This window comes from Camelina sativa, chromosome 3, assembly GCF_000633955.1.
Source record: "Camelina sativa cultivar DH55 chromosome 3, Cs, whole genome shotgun sequence".
NCBI lineage: Eukaryota > Viridiplantae > Streptophyta > Magnoliopsida > Brassicales > Brassicaceae > Camelina > Camelina sativa.
Window position 1 is genome coordinate 337,062 of NC_025687.1, and position 18,256 is coordinate 355,317.

General features: G+C 37.4%; 5 protein-coding genes and 1 long non-coding RNA gene across 6 annotated transcripts; 4 read left to right on the forward strand and 2 right to left on the reverse strand.

The window, feature by feature from the left end:
* Positions 1,653-2,826, forward strand: LOC104758976 (probable desiccation-related protein LEA14). The gene is made up of 2 exons (XM_010481952.2): positions 1,653-1,969; positions 2,439-2,826. The coding sequence occupies exons 1-2, from the start codon at positions 1,764-1,766 to the stop codon at positions 2,686-2,688; spliced, it is 456 nt and encodes a 151-aa protein (XP_010480254.1). The 5' UTR covers positions 1,653-1,763; the 3' UTR covers positions 2,689-2,826.
* LOC104758984 (phosphatidylinositol 4-phosphate 5-kinase 10-like) lies at positions 5,384-8,000 on the reverse strand. Its single transcript, XM_010481963.2, has 9 exons — positions 7,850-8,000; positions 7,366-7,562; positions 6,978-7,251; positions 6,658-6,845; positions 6,477-6,568; positions 6,347-6,394; positions 6,160-6,252; positions 5,908-6,046; positions 5,384-5,811 (listed from the first exon to the last, which is right to left on the reverse strand). Exons 2-9 carry the CDS (start codon positions 7,533-7,535, stop codon positions 5,505-5,507), a joined length of 1,311 nt encoding a protein of 436 aa, XP_010480265.1. The 5' UTR covers positions 7,536-7,562; positions 7,850-8,000; the 3' UTR covers positions 5,384-5,504.
* Positions 8,938-10,099, forward strand: LOC104758994. Its single transcript, XM_010481975.1, has 2 exons — positions 8,938-9,857; positions 9,946-10,099. Exons 1-2 carry the CDS (start codon positions 9,070-9,072, stop codon positions 9,962-9,964), a joined length of 807 nt encoding a protein of 268 aa, XP_010480277.1. The 5' UTR covers positions 8,938-9,069; the 3' UTR covers positions 9,965-10,099.
* LOC104759011 (CBL-interacting serine/threonine-protein kinase 20-like) lies at positions 10,424-12,846 on the forward strand. Its single transcript, XM_010481989.1, has 2 exons — positions 10,424-12,597; positions 12,701-12,846. Exons 1-2 carry the CDS (start codon positions 10,662-10,664, stop codon positions 12,844-12,846), a joined length of 2,082 nt encoding a protein of 693 aa, XP_010480291.1. The 5' UTR covers positions 10,424-10,661.
* LOC104759005 lies at positions 12,441-13,545 on the reverse strand. The gene is made up of 3 exons (XR_762803.2): positions 13,376-13,545; positions 12,676-12,847; positions 12,441-12,575 (listed from the first exon to the last, which is right to left on the reverse strand). It is a non-coding gene; the product is annotated as an uncharacterized LOC104759005 (long non-coding RNA).
* Positions 14,529-17,573, forward strand: LOC104759019. The gene is made up of 5 exons (XM_010481998.1): positions 14,529-14,874; positions 14,994-16,654; positions 16,742-16,802; positions 16,911-17,134; positions 17,230-17,573. Exons 2-5 carry the CDS (start codon positions 15,060-15,062, stop codon positions 17,285-17,287), a joined length of 1,938 nt encoding a protein of 645 aa, XP_010480300.1. The 5' UTR covers positions 14,529-14,874; positions 14,994-15,059; the 3' UTR covers positions 17,288-17,573.

Here is an 18,256-nt window from a genome sequence, read left to right on the forward strand (position 1 = left end):
TTTTTTTTTTTTTTTTTTTTTTTTTTTTTTTTTATAATTTTTTAAAGATTCTACGGATCTCTTGTGGAAACAAGCAAGACAGAGACAACAGTCATATTATATTTTCTTATCAAATTTATAAACATTTTAGCTTTGTGTAAATATCATCTAACTATCTAAGAATTTTATTTTTGTTGGAAACTATCTAATAAACTTAATTTTCTTAAAAGATCAGAAGTAAATGTTAAAAAGCGAAAGAAAAAAATACAGCAGAGTACGAATGGTAAAAGAAAATAGTAGAAGAAATAATTTGTACTAGAAACACCGAACACAGCGTTGGTATTTCTATACTAATTGGCCCGACAACTACCAACACACGACATATGTGCTTTCAGCAGTTTTGATTTGGTAATATATCATTCCAAATTTTTCAATTACTTTTAATACTTAATTCGCTGATCATCAAAACATTTCTTTAATATAAAAAAATTAGTTTGTGGAGTGTGTTTTAGGTATCATATTTCTTATGTAAATCTATATATTTAAAATATATTTTTGATCTACGCACACGTACGTGTTCAAACTGAAACTTGTTTTTCTCCTAATTATAGATGCCAGTAAATATTAGTAAGTTGATTTACAAAATTTACAAAGGAAAAGGGTTACAGAATTCATGATATTATTTAGCAACAAAGCATATAATACTCCGCCATTGCGATTGTGGAATTCGATGAGTACTAATCAAAGAGTGTTATAGTGTGAATATGTTTCGTTTGTGGGAGATTTTAAATTATACTACTACTAGTGAAGCATGCTTCTTTGAATGGTCAATAAGTCAAAATTATTCACAAACATGCGAGAAGGGGGGCTTGAGGTTTGACTTCTCCACGTAGAGATTAGATGCTGACTCATCATTCCTCAGCAGCTGTCGACTAATTTGGACACGCTTCATCCACTAAGCACTCCTCAACACGTGTCACGCCTGCGCGACTCAAACACAGTCAAATAAGAAATTGTTAGGGAAAAAAAAAAAAAAAAACAACAACTACATCGGGACGTTCTTACTCTGTTAAATGTCCAGTTACAAATTTTTTCCTGGGCTTTAAGGCCCATTTTATGAAAGATTTATAATTAGGATACAGTATACACACTAAAGGGCCTTAATTATATCAAACAGAAAAATCATCCCGTTACGTGTCAGAAGCGTATTGTGCATACAGTGTACCGCGATACAGGGGATTAATACTACGCTCCACCGACGTGCATATGGGCGGACATGGTCGGTCCATTAATCCCTTGCGCATCTTATTCCTTACGCAACAATACTTTCCCACTTCTTCTCTTTTGGATATATATATACTTTCCAATCTTTTTTTGTCATTCAAAATATCGTCGACATAATAACTACTATTCCATGACTAAAATATATCTCTCTATGGAGTTCAGCTATAACTTCAAACAAAATATCTATCTTCATAAATAATAATATATACTTTCGTCAGACTGATAGTTAATTTCTCTATTTAAGAACATTAATAATTGTTGTCATCAATGTCATGTTATGAAAATTACCAAGCACAAGACACGTATTATCCACGCTTTCACTCTCACTCGTCGAAAGATCTCACACGTACACAACAAACCCACTTTGTACCGACTTAATAAAACATCGTAGTCCCATCCGTTTATATATATAGTCCAAGAAAAACTTCATACTATCTTACACACTTACATCACAAAATTCAAAAGCAAAAAGAAAAGATTTATCAAGAAGAATCATTTATATGGCGAGCTTGCTAGATAAAGCCAAGGGCTTCGTGGCTGATAAACTCACCACGATCCCTAAACCGGAGGGTTCCGTCACTGACGTTGATCTTAAAGACGTGAACCGCGAGTCCGTTGAGTACTTGGCCAAAGTTTCCGTCACCAATCCTTACAGTCATTCGATTCCGATCGGTGAGATCAGTTTCACTTTCCACAGCGCTGGCCGGTAAAACACGCTTTCTAACTCCGTCGTTTGGTTCCTTTTTTTGTTTTTCATCCATGATCCATCAAAAATAAATTTCGGTTCGGTTTAGTAATCATATAAGTTAACAGATGGTCACCTGGTTTGGTTCTGTTATGCTCTGTTATTTCCAACTTTCGTTTTGCTCGGTTATGCTCCGAACGAATGTCTTTTCTGTTTAGATTGTTCGGTTTGATTTTGATTTGTTTAAGTTGTGAAAACGAAAACCGGCTAGATTACAAATAAATTTCGGTTCGGTTTACATATGCAAGTCGTGCGGTTTGTCTTTGCTTGTTGGTTACATATTGTTAGAACTAACGTTACATATAACATAAAAATAAAAAATCTTAGGCATCGTAGTTTCATTGATTAATTCCATATTATGGTATTGTTGAATTATTATTATTATTATAGAGATGTATAATGCTGCAAATGCAATGATAAAATATGATAGGGAGATCGGAAAGGGGAAGATACCGGACCCGGGTTCTCTCAAAGCTAAGGACATGACAGCTCTTGATATTCCAATGGTGGTGCCGTATAGTATACTCTTCAACCTGGCTCGAGACGTTGGTGTGGATTGGGACATTGACTACGAGCTTCAAATAGGTCTCACCATTGACCTCCCTGTTGTGGGCGAGTTTACTCTCCCTATTTCCAGCAAGGGCGAAATCAAGCTTCCTACTTTCAAAGATTTCTTCTGATCTTTTTGATCTACTTAACCTATGAGACGATGATATATAATGCATGTAACGAATGGGTTTGCCTATATATAATCAATAAATGTTCTTTTGTGATCCTATCATGTGAAAAAAAAAATCAATAAATGTTTTATAATTTCAGTTATTGTTATTTTTTCTCCATTGAAATTTTGTAATTGCATTAAAAAAACAAACCAAATGCAAGGGAAATCTTAAGTCAATTTGGTAAATTTTATATGAAAACCAAATGATCTGTTAAAGTTCGGAGTTTTTTTTGTTTGTTTTTTCCTTTTGGTCTTCTTTAGTCTGGTTAACCGGGTTTAATTCATTATCCGCAGAGCTTTCTTTCTCTCATGCATGTCTAAAGTAAATCATGCAATTTTCGGAAGCAACTTTTGGGGGTTACTTTTATGTTAGGTTGAATTGTAGTTGAAGAAAAACTACAATTCTATTATTTATTTTAATTTTAATGGCTCGAGAAAAAAGATTTAGAAGAAAGAAAGACTTTTGTTATCCAACAAGTTAAGACAAAAATATAGACTATCATCAATTTATTTTCATATAAAGCATCATTAAAGCTGCATGCATGCATACATGTAAATAAAAAGTATAATAGTAAAAAAGAAAAAAAGAAAAAGTTAACCTAATTTTGCTAAACCAGATAGAACCAAATTTGTGAATAAACTTAAAGATAATCCCTGCAGACTCCTAGAAGGGAAAACACCATAGATAATATGATTCAATACCTTATAATTCCTAGAGACTCTATCTTCGGTTTTTTTTTTTCCAAATAGAAGGTGAAGAAAATTCCAGCGAGAACACGAGCCGGCGGAAGGGTCAGAGGTGGGATGGAGTTTGCCGGTGGGATGGAGTGTGCCGGCGGGGTGGAGCGTCCCAGCTTGATGGAGCGTGCCGGTGGGGTGGAGCGTCCCAGCTGGATGGAGCGTGCCGGCGGGGTGGAGAGGAAGCAAGCCAAAAAGACCCTTTTCACTTTAAAAATCTATTAAACAAAAACCTTCTTTTTTTGTAAGATATGTATAAAAGCTTTCTTATTTAGATGTTATCTTTTCTAAATATGAAAAAGCCTTGAAATATCAAAACCTAAAACTTTTGTAATAGGTGAAAAGGGCACATTTTTTAAATTGTGCTTAGGGCACTCGTGAATGTTGGGCCAGCACTGGCAGTTGGATGGAGTGTGCCAGCGGGGTGGAGCGTTCCAGCTGGATGTTGTGTGCCGGCGGGGTGGAGCGTACCGGCTGGATGGGGCTTACCGATGAGGCTGAACTTGTCGCCTGGGGGGTAAAGCACGCCGGAGGAAGGAAAACCCATTGCAGTGATGAAGGAGTGAAACCTTTGCTTTAAATTTGTACGTAGTGTTAAAGGCAATTAAATAGATCTCAGAACGTGAAAGTTGTAAAAAGTAGAGAAGTGTTTTTATTATATATATACTGGAAGTTGGGAAAAACTCCGTAGAGCCTTATGTATTATCATGAATCATATTTATACAGAGTACACGAGTCTGTGACATACAAAAGATATACTCAATATAGATTTGTGTTTATCGTATCTTAATGGATATTATTTAACACTTCTAATTCAAATAGGAGAAGGTAAATGAACCTAATCTTATTTCCCTTAGTTTTTATAAAACAAATGTACTTTTAAATATGAATTTTAAAGTGCTACAAATTTTACTTTGGGGTATATCATTTACCAGTTTTATCTCGCAAGAAGAAAAGCCATGGCCAGTTCTATATCTCTGGCCTCTCTACATCGTCTTTTGCACTATAGATTTGCTTATGTGGATCTTTGCCGTAGTATGCTTTGCTTCAGAAGATAACCTTGCCGAATTCTTGAAACGCAATATCTTGGGACGACTAAGTCACATCTTTGGCTTCGCGATACTCATCCTCCTTCTCTGTTCTGTTTCCCGTACCTTAGCGATATGTTTTGGATTACCTTTTTTCTTGTGGCTCCTAATGGCATTACTATATTCTCTTTACATATGCGCATTCGGAAAAGATATGAATGAGGAACAGCTTCAACGAATATAAGCGTCATAAATTTTCTTACTTTTTACTTTTTTTTTGTTCCGCATATTCACTTAATCGAGATTATTTTTCTAAAGATAACTTTAGACGTACTAGCGTTGCCTTATCTCTTGCTCCTGTCTTTCTTTTGTTACTTTGGCTCGTTGAGGTCATCTCCACATTCTTCTAAGATTTTTTATTTTATTAAATAAATGATTTCAGGTTCCAAGATTACCAAAATCATGTGAATATAATACTAGAAATTGTTAAACTATTACTGTGCCTTGTTACTATTATAATAAATGTAGCTTAAGATTATCTTCTTTGTCAACGGCCATTTCTTGTTCCGGTAACAACGTACCACAAGTTACTTGTTACTAGCTTGCAAACGTTCGCTTCTGATGCGAGCTTCTCTTGCGTAGATTATTTCTGACAAAAAAAAAAGGTCTAGTGACCTTGGGCTTAACACATAAAAATTCTCAACTTCTTACGGTCTCCCACTAATGAAATATTTTTTTAGAATAATGTGAATATAATTGTCACATACTCATAGCAGAAAATCAATTTCATACTCACTTGGCAACTGACGCTAGTGTGGTATGTCAACTTACGTGTGAATATGTGATGTTTTTATTTGAAATAAATTAATAATTGAAAATGAGCCTTGGACCTAGGCCAAAGTTATAAAAAGAAAAAGAAAATTGGAGGTTGCTTTTGCTTCACAAACAAACAAACTTTGGCTAAGCTATACAAATAGTGAATATAAGTAGACATGTTAAGACATGGAAGTTAGTATCGATGTGAAGGATCTTCGTCTGCTAAGAAGATCTGCGAGACAAAGTCTTGGAAACGAGAAGAGTAGATCTTGGGATGCACAGCTGAGATTGTCTTAGAGCTGTGTTGAATAGACTTGTAACAATGTTCAATGCGTTTTCTCACACCATAGTCTTGGAAAATGTCTATAATCCCGAGATACAATATCACATCGTACCATTCCTCTCCTCCTTTACTGTTCTTCCGCACCACACTGCCTGATTCTCCTCTCTCAACCCTTCTTGCTCGCCCCGGTATCTTCATCCCGAAGTTAGTGCTTGAGCTGCAAGAAAGCCCATTTTTTTCATTAACCCTTAGTTCTGCTTTCTGGCATTTTGGATTTGAACACAAGGAAAAGGGAATTCTCAAAATTGGTTACCTGTTATGGAAAATGTTGGTCAAACTTGTTTTGGAAACAATGCTTCCTTTTGGAGATTCAGAAGTGTTGGTTGGAGCATGACTCGGGATTATACTTGCTACTGATTGTATAGTTACTGAGTTCTCACTATCAACTGAATCTGTATGGATGAGAATAAGAATTTCTAATGTTATTTGCACGACGGGGTTGTCTCTAGCTATAGTGATTTAGTTTTAAAATTTAAGATCATTCAAGGCACTATTTGAAAATCACCTCTGCTCGGAGTGCATGAATACATTGTAGACGATCTATCTGGAGAGTTTGAAGCTGTCTTCATAAACTTAGAGCTATTGCTGTCAACAGAGCCTGCAAGATTTACCGAAAAGTGTATGTACCATTTCATATATTCTTTCTTGGTGAATTACAGTAAACATGAGAAGAATGCTAGGGAGAGATTTACCTCGTGATGAGAAACTGTCGTATACCGGGCTTAATCCATCAATTAAACCTGAAGGGAGATGCTAGTGAGGAATTTGATATTATAAGCTACCACTAATATTAAGAACAGAGACATGAGATGCTTAACTCACCTTGACACGAGCCTTTTACTTGTAAATCAAGCATTAAGCTATAATCCATTATGCCTTCATCTTCCAATAGTTCACAATCTAGCTTTGTTTGCCTGCGCGATGGGAAAAATCCTTTGAGCATCGCCTAAATCATTCGCTGAGACGAGAACCAAGATACGAAGTAGGAACAGAGAAAACTCACTTAATGAGGCGGTGTCTGGCCAAAGAATCCACGTAGAAACAAAAATCAAGGTCAATATCCTTCAAGATGGTTTTATCTCTCACTTTTATCTTCTTGTTAGTCCGACCTTGTGATGAACCCTTAAGATCATAGACCTCGTTCATGAAAACATCCGACTGCAGTATGTTTGACATGACGACAAAATATGTCTGCTCACCAGAGAAAAAAACAATAGTTTCGTTTTAAGCAATAGTTGATATATAGTTTTGTAAGCCAAACATTATAATGATTTCCACTACATGCATGTGGGAAATAATCCGGTAGAGTCGTCGTATATATACCTTGTCACCTCCAACAGGCTTGACAGAGTGAGCTCCATAATTCTTGGACAACAAGGTGGACCTGTATTTATGAATATGACGGAAGTAACCAGGCAACATCTCTAGTATAACCTTGATTTCGGATTTGCGGAGAATCTTGATGAGGAAACGGTCATCTTTAGAGAGAAGAAACATGTTACCAACTTTGCCAGTAGAAAGCTTGCGTAAAGTCTCATCATTGCAGATAGAGGTCATGTATTCGTCATGGTTAATATCCTCAAGTTCTTGTATTAGTCTGCAAAATTAAAACAGAGTAGAGAAGGAAATGGATACACATATATACCTCCTCTCACTAAACCTAGAAGACTAGTTATTGCAAAGAAAGAAAAGAAAGAGAAAAGAGAGAAACCTGAAACCCAAGGGGCAGTAATCTTTCCATTGAAACTCAGTAATGGTTCCGGAGGGAAGATGTTTGATGTGCTTGGAAGAGTATCGAATCCTGTTTTTCTCAGTGGCTTTCACGTCCTTTGATTTTATCTCCCTTGTAAACATTTCTTCCGCTTTAAACACTCTCCTCATATCTTCTCATCTAATCAGCCCACATCCCTTTTCAATGAAATTAATCCCACAAAACTTTCAATTGGTGAAATTGACATTAAAAAATCTGCAGAGATTTCGAACCCCTATATCGGAAATAACGTAGAAGACAGAGAACCCTAAGATTGAATTGGCTCAAAACCCTAGAAAACGAAAATCAAGACAAATAGAGATGCCGAATAAATTTGATCATACCAAGACAAAATGATCAATCATAATGATCTAATTCATATAAACCATGAACTCCACCAGAAGATCTCGTAGGAGAAAAAAAATACCAAGAGATTGATATATACCTGTTTGAGGAGCTGGGTAAAAGAGAGAGAGAGGAGGAGAACAAGAATAAGAGTGCGTTGGATTGTGAAAGGGGAACGAGAAATTTTGAGAAAAAAAGTGATTTGGTATTCTTTTGTTCTGTTGGAGACGTAAACAAAAACGAAAAAAAAAAAAAAAAAAAAAAAAGGGAAAAGGGAAACAAATGAGGTTTTCTGAAAATCTTTTTTTGCCAAAAATGGGCGACGAAGTTCGCCGCTCGATGATCCAACTCATATTTCCCCTCTGTTTCTTTCAATGAGGGCAACCAATTCCCGCGTTCTGTTTCATATCATTTATTTCCGTTACCAATATATTAAATTTATTTTGTTATTTAATAACACTTTTAGGCCCATTAGCATTTAACGGCCCAACAAAAAAGCTCTTACGGTATTTGACGAAATCTGGGCCGTTGATTTGACATACCTTCAAAGTCGTGGACACGTGGTCAAGCGGAAATTGTCGACGTGCTTCCCTCACTCACGTATATTATTATTTTAGAACGTGACTGCGATGAAATATTATCATTCACTTACCGGCGAGCAAAAACATCTATCATTTTTGTAGACTCTATAGTAGTTTTCATGCTTATTAGAGTCCCCTGCAAGTATTTCCATCGACTATATATATCCATAGTGATTATCTTGTCATGTTATGTTAGTATTCAATGTCCAAATTCATGGGATCCTTTTTTTTGTTGTTGTTGTTGTTATATAGAGAAAAAGGAAAAGAACGTAACTGACAAAATATTTTCCGTCTCTCACCTAATAAAAAGCTTTACGATTTTCAATTTTACCGATCGGAATCTTTAAAAGGAAAACATATTTATAGTTTCTTCTCGATATAATATCCACATGATCAATATATATTGACATATTGTTGCATGCCTTTGTCTACAAAAACAGATACATTTTTACTTAGAATTGCTTATAAATAATTGGAAAAGGTCAAATATAAACATCGATCGAGCTGTATACTTTTTATACATGGTGGTCACTATCTTATAAACTAATAACCGGTCCATATAGTCCTTGCAACACACACACTTCCACGCAAATTATTCAATCTGGAATGTAAAACGCTGAGCGGTTTGCATATAACTTAGTATTTCTTGTTTCAGCTGGTTCGTATGTAGGATCAAGATATATATTTTTGTCAACACTTTCTCATATAATTTCAACCTAGTGTACTAGTTAGGGGTAACATGGAGCAAAAGCAGCCAACCATCGCCGGCGATGAAGAAATTGCGGCGGAGAAACCGTTAAGACCAGCATTCCAGAAACCACCAGGGTTCGGTGATCAACAGAATCCACCACCTGGAACAACAACGCTTCCACGTCGCCGTCCGAGACCAATCCATCCGGCGTCATTCTACCCTGATGAGAAGAAACGCCGCTGTAGTTTCTTCCGCTTTTTCTGCTGCTGCGTTTGTATCTTCGTCGCCGTCATTCTCCTCCTCATCCTCATCGCCATCGCTGTTTTCTTCCTTTGGTACAGCCCGAAACTCCCCGTGGTACGCCTCGCCTCTTTCAAAATCAGCAACTTCAACTTTTCCAGCGCAACATCCGACGACGGGTGGTCGTTTCTGACGGCGGATACAACGGCGGTGCTCGATTTCAGAAACCCTAACGGAAAGCTGAGGTTTTACTACGGAGATGCTGACGTGGCTGTGATTCTCGGAGAGAAAGACTTTGAGACCAACCTAGGGTCAACGGAAGTCAAAGGCTTTGTTGAGAAGCCAGGGAATCGGACGGCTGTGATTGTCCCGACGAGGGTGAGGAAACGACAGGTGGATGATCCGACGGCGAAGAGGCTACGGACAGAGCTGAAGAGTAAGAAGCTGTTGGTGAAGGTGACAGCTAAGGCTAAGGTTGGATTGGCTGTGGGAAGTCGCAAGATTGTTACTGTGGGAGTTAGCCTCAGATGTGGAGGCGTTAGGTTACAGACGCTTGACTCGCAAATGGCCAAGTGCACCATCAAAATGCTTAAATGGTACGTTACGATTATTTAATCAAATAATTTTCCCCAAGTACTTTAGATAAATCATTTACGAAGCCATTTGATTGGATTGCTATTGCAGGATCATATTGCGGTCATGATGCAAGGGTGTCTGTTTGACCAGCCGTGCCTTTCAAATCAAAACCATAGAGTTATACGAGGAATTTGTATGACCTTTTTTACGTTTAACTTGTCAAATACTGATGCATTGCAGCCATTTTTCTTATTGTAATACATTAATATACACATACACTCATGCAATATGATCATTGTTAATTTGGATCATCTAAAGTTCCAAATTGCCTCAATGTAGACATAGATTAAGGTGATCAATGCTATAACTAGAGGATATTTATGATTATAATTAAACTTTCTGCCAAAAAAAAAGAAAGAAACATTAATAGTAAAAAATTAATCGGTTGATTGATAATTCGAGTAACTAAAATGGTTAATTCTGCTATTTTGGGAAAAAGGATATATATGATCATTGTACGTAGGAGAAGCAGTTTAGCGTTATACTACAACAACAAATATATATATATATATATATGATATATATATATGATAATGATTTGGACAATAGAACGCTATTATGCGCGTTTGTTAGAAACCAATTTAAGTAAATCAAAACAAATTACAATTTGCCAAAAATACCGTATCCGTACATCTCAACTACGGTAAAAACAAAAATTCTTCAAAAGTCCAATCAATTCCTGTAAAACGATCTGTGTCTCTTGAGTATGATAAAATTATAATTCAAATTCCAAACGCTGTGGGTAAAGTTGAAGTGGTGGGAAAATGGAGCAATTTCGAGAGATAGGAGAGGTATTAGGAAGCATAAGAGCGTTAATGGTGTTCAAAGACAACATTCAAATCAACCAACGTCAATGCGCTCTACTACTCGACCTCTTCACCGCGGCCTACGATTCAATTTCCGAATCCATGCGATCTAATCTACGCTTCAAAGAGAAGAACACTAAATGGAAGATTCTAGAACAGCCCTTAAGGGAGCTTCTATTGGTGTTAACAGAAGGGGAGGCTTATGTTAGAATGTCTTTAGAGCCTAAAATTGGGTTTTGGGCTAAGGCTATTATGCTGCATTGCAATAGAGATTGCACGGAGCTTCACATACATAACTTGCTCTCTTGTCTACCGAGCATCATCGAGGCTATTGAGACAGCGGGTGAGGTTTCAGGGTGGGATGAAGAAGAAATGAGCAAGAAGAAGTTGGTGCATTCTAACAAGTATATGAAGCAATGGAATGACTCTCAGATGTTTACCTGGAAGTTCGGGAGAGAGTATTTGGTGACAGAGGAATCCTGCAACCGGTTCGAGAGTGCTTGGACAGAGGACCGTTGGATTTTAATCAAGGAGCTTCAGGAGAAAAAGCAGCCCGGTTCAAGCAAACACGACCGGAAGATGGCTGATTTCCTTTTCAAGAAACTGGGAGATGGAAACGAGTGTCCCAAGCTGTTTCCGTCTTCTCTTCTGGTCAGCGCGAAAGATTACCAAGTGAAGAAAAGATTAGGGAGTGGAAGTCAGTACAAGGAGATTACCTGGTTAGGCGAGAGCTTTGCGCTTAGGCATTTCTTTGGGGATATCGATGCTTTGCTTCCTCAGGTTACTCAACTGCTATCTCTTTCACACCCAAATATTGTGTATTACCTTTGCGGATTCACAGATGAGGAGAAGAAGGAGTGTTTCTTGGTCACAGAACTGATGAGTAAAACACTAGGTACACACATCAAGGAGGTATGTGGTCCGAGGAAAAAGAACACTCTCTCCCTCCCTGTAGCGGTTGATCTCATGCTTCAGATAGCTTTGGGTATGGAATATCTCCACTCGAAGAAAATATACCACGGAGAGTTGAATCCATCAAACATTCTTGTCAAACCAAGAAGAAGTAACCAATATGGAGATGGGTATCATCATCTGCACGAGAAGATTTTTGGGTTCGGGTTGAATTCTGTCAAAGGGTTCTCTAGTAAAAGTGCTTCTTTGACGGGCCAGAATGAGAATTTTCCATTCATATGGTATTCCCCGGAAGTCCTAGAGGAGCAAGAACAGAGCGGAACTGCAGGAAGCCTCAAGTATACTGATAAATCTGATGTGTATAGCTTCGGGATGGTTTGCTTTGAGCTTCTGACAGGTAAAGTGCCATTTGAAGATAGCCACCTGCAAGGAGATAAGATGAGTAGAAACATTAGGGCAGGGGAGAGACCGCTTTTTCCATTTCATTCACCTAGATTGATTACAAACCTGACAAAACGATGCTGGCATGCTGATCCGGATCAGCGTCCAACTTTTTCATCGATAAGCAGAATTCTCCGGTACATCAAACGGTTCCTAGCTTTGAACCAGGAATGTCATAGTAGTAGCCAACAAGACCCGCCCATTGCTTCTCCTGTGGACTACTGCGAGATCGAGACTAAACTATTGCAGAAGCTTTCATGGGAAACAACAGAGTTAACTCAAGTTTCACAAGTTCCTTTTCAGATGTTTGCATATAGAGTTGTGGAACGAGCAAGAACTTGTAAGAAAAACAACATGGAGGCATCTGAATCGGGAAGTGAATGGGCTTCGTGTAGCGAGGACGAGGGTGGAACTGGATCAGATGAGCAGGAGAAGGAAAGAAGATTGTCAATTTCAAATGATGTAGGTATGATGAGCAAGAAGAAGCATGTTTCAAAACTGGTGAAAAGAGCGTCAGGCCTGAAACCAATAAAAAACCCAGGTGAGATTATCACAGAGGCTCTCCCATACATACATGTGAACCTTGTTACTATATCTACAAAAGGAATAAAAATTCTACTTGCACTTTTGGATTTTGTGTTCAGGAACTCCGAGAGGGAAATCACGGCATCCCCCACTAAGCCCATGTGGGCAAAGCATGAGAACAAACTCAGAGAGTCAACTGATACTGATAAGCCCAAAGATACGAAGAACAAACTCTGGTCATGCCTCAGACTCTGAGCTTTCATAGTCTGCAGGACAAACACACAAAAATTCAACATACATACATGCTGTACAAATCAAAAGAACAATGTACGGTAATTATCTATGGGAAATGCCTACAGATAGGCAGGCCTTATATAGTTACTTCAGGCTGGTGACCCCTTGTAGAGATTCAGTTGCTACAATATATAATCTTTAAGGTAAACAATCATAAGAAGCAAATTACTGTATACTAGGCCTGATGTTTTCTATCAATCATAAGAAGCAAATCACAAAAAGAGTATTAAAGGATGCATGTTACATAATAAACAATGCTCCATGGATCTAAAAAGCGAACAGCATCACTTCACATTATTCAACTAAGGGTTTCGAATTTGATTCCAGAACATCAAAAAGAATGATCAATGACAATGGAATTCCGAATTTGTAATATACTCAAAAGGGCGTTCATAGAAATATTATAGAATCACACATTCACACTGTATCTCTCAATCTATCAAAACCTTCGTTTTCTCCAATTAAAGTAAATTAAAAAAGAATCGAGGGAAGATTCATACCCTCCACCAGCGACTAGGGAGACTTGTAGATGCTGAGGATGGGGTCGTTCGGTGGTTCGGTATCGGAGCCTCGCCAATTTCAATACCTCCGCCGGATAAACGATCGTCCAAAGTCCCAACCGCCGCGGATACCGTCACATCCTCTGACGCTTTGTGTCAATGATTTGTGAAATTACCAAAAAGTCCCTCGTTTTTAATGAGTTATTATATTTACTTCTTTTTTTTCTTTCTATAAAATGACATAATTTTCTGATAATTAACCATATACATAATTAAATACATACACGAAATTTTTTTTTAGGTCGTCTTCTTTGATGTAAAACAACGTTGTAAGTTGTTTTAAATACGTTTTACATCAAAGAAGACGACCTAAATTTGATGTTATATCTTAATGAAATTTTGTTTTAAGTACGTTTTATGACTTTATTAATAATATACCCTAGTAACCCTACTGAATTGACAAAATTAACCGATGCTTGAAAGCAAGTGGAGTTTGTATATAAACAAATAATTTACAGCTAGTTTCCTCTAACATCCGTCATTGTCACCCTATTTAAAAAAAAAAAAAAAATACATTTCTAAACTTTTGAGATGATGTATGTAACACAGAGAATTTGAATTTTGTTTGACAAATAAATCGACTATTTAATTAAGCGTTGATTTATGAAACTCATCAACAAACAAACAAAAAGTAGTGAGCTATTAGGATTAGAATACAATTATTCATCAAGTTATGAGCACGTCTTGGGAGCATGGCACACACCATATACTTAATTTGACAAAGTAAATCCTCCATCGTCAATGTGTAACTACTATAATAGTTCAAGAGTATTGCTAAAAAAAAACACAATCAAGAACTAATATTGTCATTTGCAAATATATAAATTGGAATTAGTTCTATTTGATCTCTATGTATTATGTAAATCTTGGGTTAAGGGTTAAGAGTTCAAATAAGTGTAAATATATTTGGTTGGTCGTCACGTTATCTCTTGGTCAACTTGACCTGGTAAAAGACCTATCCCTTAAAATTAAAAATAATACTTGTAGTTGATTGGTTTCTAGATTATCTATGTCTGAAATTATAAAATTCTAAATATCGAATCTTAAAAATTGCTAAAGTCCGTTGACTTCTTCTTCTTCTTCTATCCTTAAAGAATTGCTCTCTCTCTCTCCCTCTGAATATATATATATTCAAACTCCATCGCCGATCTTCTTCTTCTTCTTCTATTTCCCAGAGTACCAGTAGTAGTAGAGAGTAGATTAAGATTCCCCGGAAAACGAAGCAAAGTGCAAGAGAAAGCAACAGTGTTTTTTTTTGTTTCCTCCTTTAAGCTTTCCAGTTCAAACTCTTTTGATTATTTATTTAAAGGGAACACTCTTGAAAATTTCAAAAGGACTCTTTCTAATTTATATATAAAAAAAAAAAAAAAAGCTTTGTGAATTCATTCTCACCGGAGAACCAATTTGCCCCAAAAAAAAAATCCCCCCTTTCTTCGAAGGTACGTTTAAGTTTTCCTCTTTTTGGTTGTCTAATTTTTGCCGTTGGAATGTTGAATTGCTGATTGAATTAGAGAAATATACATATGTTGATTAATTCGGATTGTTATTATTATTTCAGTTGCGGTTAAAACAAGCAAAACCCTAGAGAAGCTTAGTCTTCGTCGGAGAAGAAAGACACACTCCGATGAGGACAAGCGGTGACGTTTCCGGAGCAGATGCTGGTTCAACAAGACCTGACGAAGACATATTGTTCAAAGAGGAGCTCAATGATTCTTCTTCGAGCCCGATGAGAAATCGCCGAGACGATTCGAATTCACGACCTGGGGGGTCTCAGAGACTCGTCAAGGAAGAGACTGATTCAGATTCTTCTTCTAAGAAGAACACAGCCACCACCCCCATAAACAAACCTATTCACTACACAGATCAACAACAAGCCGAGCTTCTCAGGAAACTTGATCCTATTAAAGATCATCTTCTCCGCGGTGGAGCTAATGCCAGTGCTAATGTTGGGGCTGATCAGCCACCACCACCAATGGGTTTCCATCCTTCTTACTACCATCCATATCCATCTTATGGAATAATGTATCCTACCACGAGTCATGTTCCACCGTCGCCTTATATAGACCCTTATGCATTCCCTATCCTCCATAGGAAACCTCAAAACTTTTATCCTCATTACCCGAATCATATGCTGCCTCCTCCTCCTCCTCAAGGTCAGTATGTAGATATTGGTCCTGATCTATTTGACCCACAGTTACAGGATCCTAGATTCTTTCCTGCTACTCCTAGTAGGTACGGTGACGGTGATGTCCCATATAGCCCTGTTGTGCACCACCACAATGAGAATATGGGTGCTTTTAGTCCACATGCTGATGTTCATCACACGAGGTGGCCTAGTGAAATTGATTCTGATTTTGGTGGTGGTGCCTTTGCTCGTGGTTATGTCCAGAAAGCTGTCTCAGATTCTGATTCCCGTCGTTGCCATCCTTTAGCTGGCGGTGCGCCTTTTGTTGCTTGTCACAATTGCTTTGAGCTGCTCTATCTGCCTAAGAAGAAGCTTCTTGCTCAGGATAGGCAACAAAAGCTGCAGTGTGGTGCTTGTTCTGAGTTTATCAGTGTCAAAGTTGTTGATAACAAGCTTGTTTTCTCCTCTTCTGCCCTTGATGATAGAAGCGAACCAACCGCAGTTGTAGATGATTATCCACTTAAGGATGAGGAACCAAGAATACACCAGGAAATGAAAAGTGTCGATGCTGTATCGCCTAGTGAACTCTCAGACGATGAAGAAAGAGCGAGCATTTCTAGTGAACCCCAGAAAGAGGTTGTCAAGTCTGTTCGCCGCAGAGCACAAGGCGCAAAAGTTCCTCCTCCCCCTCCTCCTGTAAATTCTAATCTTCTTGAGCTCTTTGAGTATTCTAATGTAAACCGAGCTGCAATCACTTACGGAATGGCCCAGTTAGGGTACAATAAGCAAGAATCCTACGCGAAACAAGACTCGCTGAAACCAGAATCAATAGCTACCGAGACTGATGTTTCTTATAATGAGTACTATAATAACACTGGGGTGACTGAAGATTCAAGTATCACAAAAACCAGCAAAGAAGAGAGCAGACCAAGAAACAGAAAACAGAGTAGTGAGTACGGTTACCCAGATAAAATCATCTCTAACGACCAAAACAACGAGCAGTTAGAGGTTTGGGTGAATGGGCATCTGATACCGGAAGATCTGGTTATCAGTGCTGAGAAACAAGCTGGACCAGTTCAAGCTGGCAAGTACTGGTACGTTTTGGTCACAATTTGATTTACTTAGGACAAAAGATTGATCAGTTGCTGAAGAGATCATCTTTATCTTATGAATCTGATTAGGTATGATTACCGTGCTGGTTTCTGGGGAGTGATGGGAAACCCGTGTCTCGGTATAATTCCAGTGAGAACATTCTTCACTAATCTTCCATTTATTTTACCTTCACGGTTTTCTCTGTTTCTTGTGAGTTTGTTGTATTGGTGCTTGATGGAGAATAATTGGTTGATGCAGCCATTCATCGAAGAGTTTAGCCTTCCAATGCCAGATAACTGCGGTGCAGGAAACACGAGCGTGTTTGTGAACGGAAGAGAGCTTCACGAAAGAGATCTTGAGTTACTCTCAGGGAGAGGTCTTCCTCGAGGCAAGAACCGTGCTTACATTGTTGATATATCAGGAAGAGTTCTTGATGGAGACTCTGGTGAAGAACTTAAGAGTCTTGGCAGATTGGCTCCAACGTAAGGAACAACACAAGTCTTTGTAATAAAGTCTTAGATCAAAACTTTTAGTTGATTATGGGATATATTAACTCATTTGTTGAAAACTGAAACAGGATTGACAAGGTTAAGCATGGATTTGGCATGAGAGTCCCAAGATCATTAGTGTCATGATGCTTCTTCATCAGCTTGATTCAGCCTCTCTGGTGCCGATCTTCGATTACAGTGTAAATTGTGCTTGTGATATAAATATAACACATCATTGCTAACCCATAAGTTCTGTTTTTTCAGTTTAGTTCCAATCTTTGTTTTTGTTTTGGTGTTAAAGTTAAAGATAACCATTTGGACTTTCTTTTGCTTCTTTTTTGTGATCTGGTTGATGTAAATTTGATCATTTTTTTTTATTGTGGATAATCTTTTGGAAAATATGACAGAAGATATAGATCTGTTCCAGGCTGTACCTGAACGTTTTCCAGAAAAAACAGAGAGACAGTGAATTACAAAATCAACTTCAAGTAAGACGGGTCCACGTAGCCAAGATTCAAGCCCATTGAATAATTTAGTCAGTATGGGCCTCGTGGTCGTGGTAGTGGTGTACCATGCGTAGTTTAACTATTTCTTAAATTTTATTATAAAAAAAAATTCTAGATAATGTTGATACGAAGTTTAAAAACAAAAAATTATCATGAATATTAACGAGTATAACCTATTAACCCGTATATTGATTATTTAAAGACAAATTTTTTTGTTTCGTCTGATGAGATGTTTAATTATATTTGTAAGCATAATCTAGATAATAATTTATATACTCAGACTCACACAAGGGGTTTTTAGGTGCGAGATCTCTCTATCTTCGTTAGACTTTAGTTGGGAAAAAAAGGAGAGAGGTCTCTATCCATCATTTGCTCCTAAATCAATGAATACTGTAGGAGTAGGACCATTCCGAAGTGACATATATTCTTATCAGTTTTTCGTTTCACAGTTTTGTACTTTCCTTCAAATCTGTGTTATTTTATATACTTTATATATAAAAAAATGATAGACATTACAAAATACAAAACTGAATCACATAATGTTCATTACAAATAAAGATTTCTTTACTCTATATTTTAATTTTTTCAAACTTAATTATAAATCATATTT